General features: G+C 45.7%; 1 protein-coding gene across 4 annotated transcripts in view; it reads left to right on the top strand.

The window, feature by feature from the left end:
* The first annotated feature begins 1,430 nt into the window (after positions 1 to 1,430).
* CASC3 (CASC3 exon junction complex subunit) overlaps positions 1,431 to 16,315 on the top strand; it is a 36,210-nt gene continuing 21,325 nt past the window's right edge. Inside the window, exons 1-3 of one of the 4 annotated variants that reach the window (XM_024350326.3) lie at positions 1,431 to 2,038; positions 2,465 to 2,492; positions 2,828 to 2,865. In XM_024350326.3, coding sequence (XP_024206094.1) covers positions 1,808 to 2,038; positions 2,465 to 2,492; positions 2,828 to 2,865 — 297 coding nt within the window. In that variant the 5' untranslated portion in view covers positions 1,431 to 1,807. The remainder of the gene's footprint in view (positions 2,039 to 2,464; positions 2,493 to 2,827; positions 2,866 to 16,315) is intronic. The other 3 variants (XM_024350327.3, XM_063798592.1, XM_024350328.3) reach the window with 3 other exon arrangements.

Below are 16,315 nucleotides of genomic sequence, written 5' to 3'. Positions count from 1 at the left end.
AGGCATTCATAATTACTTCCAGTTTCATGTTATCTATAAATTTGATAAACATCAGGATCCTTAACCATGTCATTTTAAAAATTTTTACTCAGGAAAGGCCGGGCGCGGTGGCTCACGCCTGTAATTCCAGCACTTTGGGAGGCCAAGGCCGGCGGATCACGAGGTCAGGAGATGGAGACCATCCTGGCTAACACGGTGAAACCTCATCTCTACTAAAAACATAAAAAGTTAGTCGGGCCTGGCGGCAGACGCCTGTAGTCCCAGCTACTCGGGAGGCTGAGGCAGGAGAATGGCGTGAACCCGGGAGACGGAGCTTTCAGTGGGCCGAGATCACCCCACTGCACCCCAGCCTGGGCGACAGACAGAGTGAGACTCCCTCTCAAAAAAAAAAATATATATATATTTTACTCAGGAAAGAATTCTATGCCATGGTGGCCTTTGTTTGATAACATACATTATTAACGTGCACTCCTGTAGGTGCACTAAAAACTTAGCTCATGCACTTTGTATATCCTTATAATGGTCCAAAGAAAACACACTGACTCTTTTCAATGGTGACAAATGCCTTGCCAAAATGAAATAATTTCCATAAACCTTAAGAAGGAAATAATGTCAGGATTTTGAATCAACATCTGTTTCTACTGACCATTTATTTTTAAATAGGTTCTAAAATCCTGACAAGGGCAGTAGCTCATGCCTGTAGTCCCAGCACTTTGGGAGGCTGAGACGAAAGGATCGCTTGATCCCAGCCAGGAGACAAGCCTGGGCAAGAGCGAGACCCCATCTCTACAAAAAACAGAAAAATTAGCCGGGTGTGGTAGTGTGTGCCCGTTGTCCCAACTACTAAGGAAGCTAAGGCAAGGAGGTCACCTGTGCCTGGGAGGTCAAGGCTGCACTGAGCCGCGCTACTGCACTCCAGCCTGGGCAACAGAGTGAGACCCTGCCTCGAAAAAGCCAAAACAAAACCGGTAGTACTGGCATCATACCAGCCTGCACTTTGGGACAGGTAATGGCTGGGGTGGGAAGAAACGTGAAGAGGAAATGAGAACACAGAGAAAACGCTGCAACAAGAAGTCCTCTGGCTTCACTGCAGACAACTGGTTTCTCCTTCGCCCGTTATCTTAAACAAGGCTGGTGCAGCAAATCTGACGCAGCACTACAGCTTTTAAGATTTACCTTGATTCGTGATTTTACCAAGCAAAGGAATGCAGTAAATTGACCTGCTTCAAACGTAGGTAGAAGTGAGAAATGGAAACAGAAAACCATGAAACAGCCCTAGTGTTGCAGTGAAGCTGTGACAGGTTGACTCCTTCCACTCGGGAAGCCCAAGATGGCCGGGCCAGGAACCCGGGAGGCTGCTGAAGTCTCAATTCCCCTCGCCCTAGGCCTGCCCAAGGGAAGTCAGGAGCCGCGCCACGCCCCCTTACATCACCGATAGACGTAATCCGGTTCGGCCGCAAACGTGCCGCAGGCCTAGGCCCCGCCCAGTGCCCCGCCCCTCCCCCAACACACACACACACACACACACACACACACACACACACACACACACACACACACACACACACACACACACACACACACACACACACACACACACACACACACACACACACACACACACACACACACACACACACACACACACACACACACACACACACACACACACACACACACACACACACACCGGGATGGCCGAGCGCCGCACGCGTAGCACGCCGGGACTAGCTATCCAGCCTCCCAGCAGCCTCTGCGACGGGCGCGGTGCGTAAGTACCTCGCCGGTGGTGGCCGTTCTCCGTAAGATGGCGGACCGGCGGCGGCAGCGCGCTTCGCAAGACACCGAGGACGAGGAATCTGGTGCTTCGGGCTCCGACAGCGGCGGCTCCCCGTTGCGGGGAGGCGGGAGCTGCAGCGGTAGCGCCGGAGGCGGCGGCAGCGGTTCTCTGCCTTCACAGCGCGGAGGCCGAACCGGGGCCCTTCATCTGCGGCGGGTGGAGAGCGGGGGCGCCAAGAGTGCTGAGGAGTCGGAGTGTGTGAGTGCGCGCAGGCGGGGCGGGGTGGGGACCGGGCGGCGAGCCGGCCGGGGGCGGGGTGTAGGTGATGCTAGGTGTCTGTGAGTTGATAGTAGATACTGGGACTTTTTTTTGTTTTTGAGAGAAAAGGGGAGTTATCCCAATGCGAGTTTGCATCCGGAGTTCCAAGGGAAGAAGAAGGATTGGGGGTTTCTGGGAGGATGGTAGAGCCGCTGGAGATGGAAAGCGGATGTTTTATTCAGAAGTCGGGGCTGGAGGGAAGGAGACCAGATCTGCCTTTGCTACTACTTGTTAAAGATTTACCTATCTCTGTCTCCCTCTCCAACCATTTTGTGCTGAATCTTCAGCTTTTCACCCACATTTCTTTATTGGGCTCCCCACCTCTGGAAATCACAGAACTAACCCATGTCTTCTGCTTTCCTTCAGGAGAGTGAAGATGGCATTGAAGGTGATGGTGAGTAGCATCTTTTACCCCATTAGGACAAGAGTTTTTTTTAACATAAACTCAGGTCATCTATTTCCAACATCGACATTCTCACACACTGTCACGGATTTAGGGCCACAGAGTGCCTTTTTGTAACATAGTGGTTAAGAGCATAGGCTTTAGCAGTATAGTCTTCAGCAAGTTACCCTCTGAGCCTGTTTCTCCTTTTGTAAGTGGGGACTATAATTTTATCCACGTTGTAGGTTGATGTCAGAATTAAATGAGACTCTTAGTCTGACCTGTAATAAGCAGCCAAAAAATGTTTCTGGGTTTCTTTTTTTCCACATATTTCTGTTTTATTTCAGCTGTTCTCTCGGATTATGAAAGTGCAGAAGACTCGGAAGTGAGTATGACAGGTTTTTTCCTATGGTATAGATCAGAAATGCTTTTTAAAAACGTGTACACACCTTCGTTGCAAACGTACCATGACCTCCGTGTTTATCCTCTTGTGTATTCTTCATTTATGCTTCTGAAAAAGTGTTACAGAAGGTCTTGTTCACTTTAGACCTAGGGAAAACTTGGGGCATGCCGTCTCAAGCCACAGGTGTTATACTGTTAGTTGGCTTCTCTTCCTGTCTGAAGAATATGAGATTCTAAATAAGAGAGTGAGGATATCTTGAAGTCCTCTGAAAGATGTTTGACAGTTTGTTTTATGCAGTGTAGGTTGAGAAGCCAGCCAATTGGTTATTTTTTTCCAAATCTATCTGAAGACTTTGAAAGGGTAGGATTCGGAATGTTTTGTGCCAAGAGCATCCATCATTTTATAGGTGGGGATTTTTCTGTTTTTAGGAGAAAGTTTCCTGTCTTTTGGATAAACTACTAGAGATGCCATCAGAATAAGTGTTTGTTTCCTGGGTTGTTGAGTGGAGTCTGGTAATGGGATTATATATAGGGGGAATTGGATGGTGGATCAAAGATTTTGTCTATACATTTTTAGAACTGTTACTACATTTTAGAATCTGTTAAGCCCTTGAGGATGGAATAGTGAACACTATAACAAAATTCCTATCTTTAGAGATCTTACAACTCAATAAGGAAGTCAGACAAACATTCAAGCAATTTTACCACTTGCTGATAGGGGATAGCACTGGGATAGGGCTAAGTAGGGTGTTACAGCTGGGTACTGAATCCATCTTAGGCAGTCGGGAAAGATTAAACAGTTGGCTGGGTAAGATGTGTTCTAGGCAGAGAGAACAACAGTCAAGAAAGCCCACAGGGGCCAGGAGCAGTGGCTCACGCCTGTAATCCCAGCACTTTGGAAGGCTGAGGCAGATGGATCACTTGAGGCCAGGAGTTTGAGACCAGCGTGGCCAAAATGGTGAAACCCCATCTCTGGCCCGGCGTGGTGGCTCATGCCTATAATCCCAGCACTTTGTGAGGCCGAGGCGGGCGGATCACGAGGTCAGGAGATCGAAACCGTCCTGGCTAACATGGTGAAACCCCGTCCCTACTAAAAATACAAAAAATAAAAAATAAAAATAAATTAGCTGGGCGTGGTGGCGGGCGCCTGTAGTCCCAGCTACTCGGGAGGCTGAGGCAGGAAAATGGTGTGAATCCGGGAGGCGGAGCTTGCAGTGAGCTGAGATTGTGCCACTGCACTCCAGCCTGGGTGACAGAGCAAGACTCCGTCTCAAAAAAAAAAACCCATCTCTACTAAAAAATACAAAAATTAGCTTGGTGTGGTGATGCATGCCTGTAATCGCAGCTACTTGGGAGGCTGAGACACGAAAATCGTTTGATCCCAGGAGATGGAGGTGGCAGTGAGCTGAAATCATGCCACTGCAATGCTACCTGGGTGACAGAGTGAGACTCTGTCTCAAAAAAATAAATAAATAAATAAAAGAAAGGCTGTAGGGGTACCAAAAGAATAGTAATTAGAATGAATAAGATCTAAACCCAGCGCGATGGCTCACACCTGTAATCCCAGCACTGTGGGAGGCCAAGGTGGGCCAGTCACTTGAGGCTAGGAGGTCAAGACCAGCCTGGCCAACATGGCAAAACTCCATCTCTACTAAAAATACAAAAATTAGCAGCTCATGGTCCCGCATGCCTGTAATTCCAGCTACTCAAGTGGCTGAGGCAGGAGAATCCCTTGAGCCTGGGAGGTGGAGGTGGCAGTGAGCCATAATCACACCACTGTACTCCAGCCTGGGCAACAGAGCAAGACTCTTATCTCAGAAAATTTAAAAAATAAGAATGACTAAGATCTAGAATTTCATATTTGCAACATGGTGACTACAGTCAACCAGTAACTTATTGTACATTTAAAAATAACTATTGGCTGGGCACAGTGGCTCATGCCTGTAATCCCAGCACTTCGGGAGGCTGAGGTGGGTGGATAACAAGGTCAAGAGATTGAGACCATCCTGGCCAACATGGTGAAATCTCGTCTCTACTAAAAATACAAAAATTAGCCGGGTGTGCTTGCACGTCCCTGTAGTCCCAGCTACTCAGGAGGCTGAGGCAGGAGAATCGCTTGAATCCGGGAGGCAGAGGTTGCAGTGAGCCGAAATCAAGCCACTGCACTCCAGCCTGGTGACAGGGCAAGACTCCATCTCAAAAAAAAAGTATATATATATATTAATAAAAGAATGTAATTGAATTGTTTGTAACAAAGGATAAATGCTTGAGGCGATCCATACCCCATTTACCCTTACATGATTATTACACATTGTATATCTATATAAAAATATCTCATGGGCCGGGCTTGGTGCTCACACCTGTAATCCCAGCACTTTGGGAGGCCGAGGCGGGTGAATCACCTGCGGTCAGGAGTTCGAGACTAGCCTGGCCAACATGGCGAAACCCATTTTCAGTCTCTACTGAAAATAAGAAAAATTAGCTAGGCGTGGTGGCAGGTGCCTGTAATCCCAGCGACTCAGGAGGCTGAGGCAGGAGAATCACTTGAACCCAGGAGGTGGAGGTTGCAGTGAGCCAAGATTGTGCCATTGCACTTCATCCTGGGCAACAAGAGGGAAACTGTCTCAAAAAACAAAAACAAAAACAAAACTCATGTACTGCATAAATATATACCTACTGTGTACTCAACAAAAATTAAAAACTTTCTTTTTCTTTTTTTTTTTCGCTTGAGATGGAGTCTTGCTCTGTAACCCAGGCAAGAGTGCAGTGGCATGATCTTGGCTCGCTGCAGCCTCCACCTCCCGGGTTCAAGCGATTCTCCTGTCTCAGCTTCCCGAGTAGCTGGGATTACAGGTGCACACCACCACACCCAGCTAATTTTTGTATTTGTAGTAGAGACAGGGTTTTACCACGTTGGCCAGGCTGGTCATGAACTCGTGAACTCAGGTGATCCGTCCGCCTCAGCTTCCCAAAGTACCGGGATTACAGGTGGATTACGGGTGTGAGCCACTGTGCCCAGCCCTCTTTTTTTTTTTTTTTTTTTTTTTAAAAGAGGCAGGGTCTCACTCTGTTGCCCAGTCACCCAGACTGGAGTGCAGTTGTGGGGTCACAGCTCACTGCAACCTCAAACTGCTGGGTTCAACCAGTCCTCCTGCCTTGACCTCCTGAAGTGCTGAGATAACAAGCATGAGCCACCATACCCAGCCAAAAAAAAAAAAAATTAAATTTTTTTTTTTTTTTTTGAGATGGAGTGTTGCTCTGTTACCCAGGCTGGAGTGCAATGGCTCGATCTCAGCTCACTGCAACCTCTGCCTCCTGGGTTCAAGCGATTCTCCTGCCTCAGCCTCCCGAGTAGCTGGGATTATAGGCGCATGCCACCACGCCTGCCTAATTTTTGTGTTTTTAGTAGAGATGGGGTTTCACCATGTTGGTCAAGCTGGTCTCGAACTCCTGACCTCAGGTGACCCACCCACCTCGGCCTCCCAAGGTGCTGGGATTACAGGCATGAGCCACCGTGCCCCCCATTTTTTTTGTTTTGTTTTGTTTTGTTTTTTAAGACGGAGTCTCATTCCGTTGCCAGGCTGGAGTGCGGTGGTGCAATCTCGGCTCACTGCAGCCTCCGCCCCGCCTGGTTCAAGTGATTTCTCCTGCCTCAGGCTCCCGAGTATCTGGGACTACAGGTGCGCACCACCACGCTCAGCTAATTTTTGTATTTTTAGTAGAGACGGGGTTCCACCATGTTGGCCAGGATGGTCTCCATCTCTTGACGTCGTGATCCACCCACCTCGGCCTCCCAAAGTGCTGGGATTACAGGCGTGAGCTACTGCGCCTGGCCCAAAATTTTTTTAAAAAGAGAAAAAGCCCAGATAGAGAAGATAGAGAGCGTTTGGGAACTTGGGAGTAATTAGGTGTGACTGGAGCATTGTTGGGACAGGATAAGTATTAGAAATAAAGACAAATTGGTGAGCAGGGGCCACTAATTGGTGAGGTGGGAGGATTGCTTGAGCCTGGGAAGTGAAGGTTGCAGTGAATCAAGATTGTATCACTGTACTCCAGCCTGGGCAACAGAGCAAGACCCTGTGTCAAAAAAAAAAAGTGATGCGATTGGATTTATTTATTCATTTTAAAAAAATTTTTATTTACTGTTTTTTGTTTGTTTGTTTTTTTAATTTTTAGTAGAGATGGGGTTTCACCATGTTGGCAAGGCTGGTCTCGAACTCCTGACCTCAAGTGATCCGCCGGTCTTGGTTTTTCAAAGTGCTGGGATTACAAGCATGAGCCACTATGCTTTGTCTGATTTAAATTTTAAAGATGTGTTTTTCAGATCCAGAGAACACTTGCATCAGAAAATCCAATTAGCCATTCTCTACTGAAACAGACTCTTGGGAGGGGCATTGGAGACTCAGACATTTATGTATTAAAGAATATCCCAGGTTGATGCTACGTACTGTAAAATTTGAGGATTCTTTTATAGCAGTTATTTTGTCCACAGTGAAGAGAAACAAGATCAGAGACAGAAAAGCTAGTTAAGAAAGCTATTGTAGGAATCTAGTTAAGTAGTGAGTGTGGCATGGAATAGAGTGGTGATAGTGAAAATAGAAGTGGACAGAATTCAGAGTTAGAAGTGGTTTTGGGATGGGGAATATTTGCTGCAGTACAGATGCTTTTTGATTTATGGTGTAGTTACATCCCATCCTGGTAAACCCATCATAAGTTCAGAAGTTCAAGATAACTTCTTGGCTAACTTGGAGCAGCAGCTCTCTGTTGCTATCCAGCATCTCGAGAAGTACGATTTCTTTTTTTTTTTTTTCTTTTTTTAAGACAGAGTCTCACTCTGTCTGCAGTGGCGTGATCTCAGCTCACTGCAACCTCTGCCTCCTGGGTTCAAGCGATTCTCGTGCCTCAGCCTCCCGAGTAGCTGGGATTACAGGCGCACGCCACCATGCCTGGCTGATTTTTTTTGTATTTTTAGTAGAGACGGGGTTTCATCATGTTGGACAGGCTGGTCTTGAACTCTTGACCTGGTGATCCGCCTGCCTCGGCCTCCCAAAGTGCTGGGATTACAGGCATGAGCCACAGTGCCTGGCCTCTTTTTTATTTTTTAAAAAATATTTTTAATAGAGATGAGGTCACTCTATGTTGCCCAGGCTGATCTTGAACTGGACTCAAGGGATCCTCCCACTTTGGCCTCCCAAAGTGCTGGGATTACATGTGTGGTGAGCCACTGCACCCAGCTGAGAAGTACAGTTTCTACTGAATGTTTATGGCTTTCATACCACCATAAAGTCAAAATTATAAGTTGAACCATCATACATCAGGGACCGTCTGTAGTCACTAGAGAATGGAAACGTTGGAGAAACTGACAGGCAATATGGAGTGTTCATTGAGTTTTGGGGATTGTGAATTTATAGCAGCTTACCATTCTATATGTAAGGGAGTTTGGATGTTTTCCTAATGGCTAGGAAAGAAGTACCACTGAAGGCTTAAATGTGGGGGATGAATTGTGGGTGAGACACAAAGGAAGACTAGAGGCAGAAGAGCTGTTTAGAGGTTGTTAGGATAGTCCAAGGAGCATGACGATGGTGCCCCTAAAGAAGGTTCATACTTGTTGGAATGGCAAGATGTGGACAGATTAGAGAGAGATTCTAGTGTACTAACAACCCCTTCATTGATTGAATGTGGAACCTAAATTAAGGAGTCAAAGGAGGCCAGGTACCTTGGCTCATGCCTGTAATCACAGCATTTTGGGAGGCTGAGGCAGGTGGATTGCTTGAGCCCAGGAGCTTGAGACCCACCTGGGCAACATGGAAAAATCCTGTCTCTACAAAAGAAAAGTAGAACAAAAAATTATCCGGTCTTGGTGGCGCAGGCCTGTGGTCCCAGCTACTGAGGAGGTTCAGGCAGGAGGATCATCTAAGCCCAGGGAGGTCAAAGCTGTAGAGCTGTGATCACTCCATAGCACTCCAGCCTGGACAACAAAGTGAGACCCTGACTCAGAAAAAGAAAAAGGAGTCAAAGGAATGTGCAGGTTGATGAATGGTGTTGAATGGTGTTAACTGTTAAGGAAGGGACCCCAGGAGAAGAGTTCTGGAAGGACAGTTGTGGGTTAGGTTTTGGATGTTTTGAGATCGAGAAGGTGTGGGACTTTTAGGTGGTGATACCTGATAAATAGTTTTTGATTCCTAATGCTCATACCTTTCTGAGTTCTCATTTCATTTTTGAGTTTTTCCAATTCTGATTGATGTTCTTTCATGCCTTATATAATTTTCTTAATGTCTTTTTAGCTTATTTTGAAATAGAAGTTGCAATTTTGATATGATATGCGGATGTCTTTCTGGCATGCTTTCATTGTCTGTAGGAATGCTATTATTTTTTCTTATTATAACTTTATATGGGATTTAACTTCTGTATTTTCTGTTCATTTTTATGTAAAATTAGTTTTCCTGGTCTTTTAGAAGGAAGCATGATTTAGAATAGCTTTTTCTAACTTCACAGAGCTGCTTCTGTTGTTTTTCTGTGGTGGTGAGAAATATGGTGGCTTGCTTTCTGAGATTTGTTGCTTTTGTTCCCTTTCCCAGCTTGTTCTGGACCATCCCTGTCCTACTGAATTTGGTCCTGCTCTCAACAGTTTCTCTTCTAGGAACTCCCTTCTAGGGACAGTGTAGGGCCCTGTCCCCAGAAGGAAGCCCTGGCAGCAGGTCAGCTTCATCCCTTCAGACCTTTTTTTTTTTAAGACAGAGTCTCACTCTGTCGCCCAGACTGGAGTGCAGTGGCGCAATCTCAGCTAACTGCAATCTCCGTCTCCTGGGTTCAAGCGATTCTCCTGCCTTAGCCTCCTGAGTAGCTGGGACCTCGTGTGCCACCGTGCCCAGCTAATTTTTGTATTTTTAGTAGAGATGAGGTTTCACCATGTTTTCCAGGCTGGTCTCGAACTCCTGACTCAGATGATCCACCCACCTTGGCCTCCCAAAGTGATGGGATTAAAGGCATGAGCCACCGTGTATGGCCCCCTTGCTAGTTGTAAGTGCTGTTCTCAGTTTTGACTGTTGTGCTTTCCCTTGACTGCCTGTTGATTATTTCAGTGTTCTCCTGTTCTCAGGTCCATTTGCTTTCTCTCTGCTTTCTCCTGCGTGGACACCAGTACTATACAGGTGCTACAGCTGTTGGTGCTTTGTTATGCACTTACATTTTGGGTCTTGGGGGATACCTGGTAACTTAACTTTGTTGCAGTGTTGTCTGAAGGTTTTGGTTTCTTTTTTATTTTTTGAGACAGAGTCTTGCTGTCGCCCAGGCTGGAGTGCAGTGGCTTTGCCTTCCAGATTCAAGCTATTCTTGTGCCTCAGCCTCCTGCATAGCTGGGATTACAGGTGCGTGCCACCATGCCTGGCTAATTTTTGTATTTTTAGTAGAGACGCGGTTTTACCATGTTGGCCAGGCTGGTCTCGAACTCCTGGTCTCAGGTGATCCACCCACCTCGGCTTCCCAAAGTGTTGGGATTATGGGCGTGAGCCACTGTGTCTGGCCAGGGTTTTGGTTTGGGTCTCGGTTTTGCTGTCCAGAGCTCTCATTCCATGTGGAGATTTGAAGAGAGATAAAACTGTGCCACTGCCATTTTCTGAGAGTCTTCCAAGAATTCTTTTTTTTTTTTTTTTTTTTTGGCAAATGGGTCTCCTTATTTTGCCCAAGCTGGGCTTGAACTTGAACTTACAATCCTCATCAGCCTCTTGAATAGCTGAGACAATAGGTTCATGCCACTGTGCCTGGCCAAAAAAACTTGTTAAAGAAATTTGACTGAGGGAAGGCTGAAGAGATGGTAGTTGGAGAGGTAGCTTTGAGATCAAGAGGTGATTTGGATGTTTTTTAAAAAGTTAGGAGAGTATCAAATAAGGTCAAAGATTGAAAAAAAGAAAAGAAGGGGGAAAAAAGAGAGGGAATAGATAATGATATTGAGTACTGGTATTTTTGACTGAGTATATGAGAAAAAGTAGGAACCAGACAAGATTAACATCTTCCATTGTAATTACAGAGAAGTGGGAAGGAAAGGTATGTGCAAAGGAAGATTAGAAAGGAGGGAAAAGCTGGGTGCGGTGGCTCACGCCTGTAATCCCAGCACTTTGGGAGGCCGAGGCGGGCAGATCACGAGGTCAGGAGATCGAGACCATCCTGGCTAACATGGTGAAACCCTGTCTCTACTAAAAATACAAAAAATTAGCCGGGCATGATGGCGGGCACTTGAGCCTGGGCGACAGAGCGAGACTCCGTCTCAAAAAAAAGGGGAAAAAAAGAGGGAATAGATAATAATATTAAGTACTGGTATTCTTGACTAAGTACATGAGAAGATGTAGGAAACAGATGAGAAGTATCTTCCATTGTAATTACAAAGAAGTGGGAAGGAAAGGAAGTTAGTGTTCCTTTCTGTGTTTTGTTTTTGTGAAATAGAAGGATAGAGCAGGACAGGCACGGTGGCTCACACCTGTAATCCAAGCACTTTGGGAGGCCAAGGCAGGAGGATTGCTTGAGCCCAGGAATTTGAGACCAATCTGGGCAACAAAGTGAGACCCTCTCTCTACAAAAAATCAACCTGGCGCAGTGATGTGTGCTTATGTCCCAGCTACTTGGGAGCTTGGAGTGGGAGGATCCCTTGAGCCCAGGAGGTCGAGGCCACAGCAAGCTATGATTGCACTGCTGCACTCCACCCTGGGTAACAGTGTGAGACTCTCGAAAAAAACAAAAGAATGACATCTGCTTCAAAAAGTAAGAGTGTGTGCGTGTGTGTGTGTGTGTGTGTGTAACCCCCTTTGGCAATGGAGTAGTCTGTTGTAGGCCTGGAGAAAGCAGACATTTGAATTGATCCAGTTCCAGGCATATGGGAGTGGCAAGAGAAATGGGATGTTACTAGTAGTGATTGAAATGAATGAGCTATGGAGTCTAGAGAGAGAAGAAAGTGAATGTGAGAAAGGACTGATAGGCAGAAGTTAGAAGGATCAAGGGAATGGATGCATTAAAAAATTAGAGACGAGACAGTAAGGAAACAACTAGGAATAAGTGGCATTTTTTAAAAAAAACCGCTTATTGTGGCAAGGCGCCGAGGCTCATGCCTGTAATCCCAGCACTTTGGGAGGCTAAGGCAGGCAGATCACGAGGTCAGGAGATCGAGATCATCCTGGCTAACACGGTGAAACCCCGTCTCTACTAAAAATACAAAAAACTTAGCCAGATGTGGTGGCGGGCACCTGTAGTCCCAGCCACTCGGGAGGCTGAGGCAGGAGAATGGTGTGAACCCGGGAGGTGGAGCTTGCAGTGAGCCGAGATCACGCCACTGCACTCCAGCCTGGGCGACAGAGTGAGACTCCCTCTCAAAAAAAAAAAAAGAAAAAAAGAAAAAAAACTGCTTTATTGAGATACAATTCACAGAACGTACAATTCATTTATTTATAAAGTGCATAATTTAGCCAGGTGCGTGCCTGTACTCAGCTACTCAGGAGGCTGAGGCAGGAGGAATGGTCGGCCCAGGAGTTCCAGACCAGCCTGGGCAACATAGTGAGACCTCATCTCTTTTTATTTGTTTGTGTGTTTGTTTTTGAGACAGAGTCTTGCTCTGTCACCCAGTCTGGAGTGCAGTGGCACAATCTTGGCTCACTGCAACTTGACCCTCTGGGGTTCAAGTGATTCTCGTTCGTCAGCCTCCCAGGTAGCTGAGGTTACAGGTATGTGCCATATGCTTGCCTAATTTTTAGTATTTTTAGTAGAGATGGAATTTTGTCATTTTGGCCAGGCTGGTCTCAAACTCCCAGTCTCAAGTGATCTACCCACCTCAGCTTCCCAAAGTGCTGGGATTACAGGCGTAAGACACCACGCCTGGCCCGTAAGACCTTATCTCTATAAAAAATAAAAAATTTAGCCAGGCGTGGTGGCGTGCACCTGTAGTCCCAGCTACTTGGCAAGCTGAGGCAGGAGAATTGTTTGAGCCCAGGAGGTCAAGGCTGCAGGGAGCTGTGATCATACCACTGCACTCCAGCTTGAGTAACAGAGACCTTCATCTCAAAAAAAAAAAAAAAAAGGAAGGAAGAAACCCAGTTCTCCCATCCTTCCCGTAGCCTCAAGCAACCGCAAATCTACTTTCTGTCTCTGTTGATTTTCCTATTCTGGCCTTTCATATGAATGGAATTATGTAATATGTAGATTTATGTGTCTGGCCTCTTTCAGTATAATGTTTTCATCTGACTTGCAGCATGTATCAGTACTTCATTCCTTCTTTCTGCCTCCCCACCCCAGCTTTATTGAGGTATAACTCACAAATAAAAATTGTATACATTTAACACATACAGTGTGGCGTCTTGATATACGTGTACATTGTGGAGTACCACAGTTAAGCTAATTAACGTATCTATCACCTCACCTAGTTAACCTTTTTGTATGTGTGTGATGAGAACACTGAAGAGCTACTCTCAGCACATTTCAAGTTTACAATATGTTATTTATTTTTATTTTACATGGTTTAAAAAGAGACAGAACCTTTGTCACCCAAGCTGGAGTTCAGTGATGCAGTTATAGCTCACTGCAACCTCAAACTCCTGGGCTTAAGCGATCCTCCCACCTCAGCCTCCTCAATAGCTGGGACTACAGGCGTGCACTACCATGCCCAGCTAATTTATTTATTTGTTTTTATTTTTATTTTTATTTTTGAGACGGAGTTTCGCTCTTGTTGCCCAGGCTGGAGTGCAGTGGCATGATCTCAGCTCACTGCAGCCTCCGCCTCCTGGGTTCAAGCGGTTCTCCTGCCTAAGCCTCCCAAGTAGCTGGGATTACAGTCATGCGCCACCAAGCCCAGCTAATTTTGTATTTTTAGTAGAGGTGGAGTTTCTGCATGTTGGTCAGGCTGGTCTCGAGCTCCCGACCTCAGGTGATCCACCCACTCAGCCTCTCAAAGTGCTGGGATTACAGGCGTGAGCCACCATGCCCGGCCGCCCAGCTAATTTTTAAACAAATTTTTTGTAGAGGCAAAGAATCGCTGTATTGCCCAGGCTGGTCTTGAACTCAGCTTCAAGCAATCCTCCAGCCTCAGCTTCCCAAAGTATTAGGATTACAGGCATGAGCCACCATGCCTGGCCAAGTATGCAGTACGCTATTGTTATTATTATTTTAGACAGTCTTGCTCTGTCGCCCAGGCTGGAGTGCGCTGTTACAATCTCGGCTCACTGCAGTCTCTGCCTCCCAGGTTCAAGCAATTCTCCTGCCTCAGCCTCCTGAGTAGTTGGGATTACAAGCGCCCACCACCACGCCCGGCTAATTTTTTTATTTTTAGTAGAGACAGGGTTTCACCATGTTGCCCAGGCTGGTCTCGAACTCCTGACCTCATGATCTGCCCACCTCAGCCTCCCAAAGTGCTGGGATTACAGGTGTGAGCCACCATGCCCAACCAGTAAGTTATTATTAACTATGGTTACCATGCTGTACATTAGGTCTCCAGAACTTACAACTGAAATTTTATATCCTTTTACCACGATCTTATTTTCGCTACCCTTAAGCCGTAGACAACCCCCTTCCTACTCTCTGTTTCTATGAGTTTGACTTGAGATCATGTGGTGGTTATCTTTCTGTGTCTAGCTTATTTTACTTAGCATAGTTCCGTCTAGGTTCATCCATTTGTTGTCACAAATGTCAAAATTTTTTTTTTAGGGCAGAATTAGATTCCATTGTTCGTGTGTTCCACATTTTCTTTATCCATTCACCCAACAACAGACACGAGTTATTTCCATAGCTTATTTCCATCTTTTGGTTATTATGAATAATTCTGCTACAAACATTAGTGTACATGTTTTTATGGGGACATATGTTTTCACTTCTTTTTGACTATGTACCTAGGAATGGAATTGCTGAGTCATGTGGTAACTCTGTAATCATTTGAGGAACTAGAACCGCCATACTGTTTCCAAGGTGCTGCACCATTTTACGTGACTAACAGCAGTGTATGAGGGTTCCAGTTTCTCCATATCCTTAACAGCACTTGTTGTGTTATTTACCCAGGTGCATGCCTGTACTCTCAGCTACTCAGGAGGCTGTGGCAGTAGGATTTCTTGGGCCCAGGAGTTCGAGACCAGCTTGGGCAACATAGACCTGTCTAAAACTTTTTTTTTTGGGCGGGGCACGGTGGCTCATGCCTATAATCCCAGCACTTTGGGAGGCCGAGTCAGATGGATCACTTGAGATCAGGAGTTCCAGACCAGCCTTGCTAACATGGCGAAACCTCGTCTCTGCTAAAAATGCAAAAATTAGCCAGGCACTGTGGCACGCGCCTGTAATCCCAGCTATTCAGGAGGCTGAGGCATAAGAATCATTTGAACCTGGGAGGTAGAGGTTGCAGTGAGCCGATTTGATTCTAGATGTCCTATTAGGTATGAGATGTTTTCTCATTCTGATTTGCATTTCCCTGATGACTAATGATGCTGAGCGTTTTTTTTTTTTTTTTTTTTTTTGGTGCTTATTGGCCATTTGTGTATCTTCCTTGAAGAAATGACTATTCAGATACCTAGGCAATTTTTTAAAAATTAATTTTTAATTATTGTTTTTATTTTTTTAGAGACAAGCTCTTGCTATATTATCCAGAGTGGTCTCAAACTCCTGGGCTCAAGCAAGCAGTCTTCCCACCTCAGCCTCCTCAGTAGTTGAGACTATAGGCATCAGCCACCACACTTGATCTTTGCCCCAAGTAGCTGGGATTACAGGTGTGCGCTGCCATGCCCGGCTAATTTTTGTATTTTTAGTAGAGACAAGGTTTTGCCATGTTGGCCAGGCTGGTCTTGAACTCCTGACCTCAGGTGATCTGCCCACCTCAGCCTCCCAAAGTGCTGGGATTACAGGTGTGAGCCACCGCACTTGGCCATTTTTTTTTTTAATTGAGATGTAAGAGTTCTCTATATATTCTGTATTCTAGATGTAAGTCCCTTATCAGATATGATTTGCAAATATGTGTTCCCTTTCTGTGGATTGTTCACTTTCTTTATAGTGTTCTTTCAAGGACAAAGGTTTTAGTTTTGATGAAGCCTGGTTTATGTTTTTCCTTTTGTTGCAGATGCTTTTGGTGTTAGGTATCTAAGAGTCATTTGCCAAACTGAGAGTCATGAGTATTTATTCCTGTGTTTTCTTCTAAGAGTTTTATAGTTTCAACTCTTAAATTTAGGTCTTTGATTCATTTTGAGTTAGTTTTTATATGTGGGGTAAAGTAAGGGTCTAACTTCATTCTTTTTGTTTTTTGAGATGGAGTCTCGCTCTTTCACCCAGGCTGGAGTGCAGTGGCGCTATCTAGGTTCACTGCAAGCTCTGCCTCCCGGGTTCATGCCATTCTCCTGCCTCAGCCTGCCGAGTAGCTGGGACTACAGGCGCGCGCCACCACGCCCAGCTGATTTTTTGTATTTTTAGTAGAGATGGGGTTT

This window comes from Pan troglodytes, chromosome 19 (assembly GCF_028858775.2).
Source record: "Pan troglodytes isolate AG18354 chromosome 19, NHGRI_mPanTro3-v2.0_pri, whole genome shotgun sequence".
NCBI classification, from domain to species: Eukaryota; Metazoa; Chordata; class Mammalia; order Primates; family Hominidae; genus Pan; species Pan troglodytes.
This window is presented reverse-complemented; position numbering and strand designations above follow the sequence as displayed.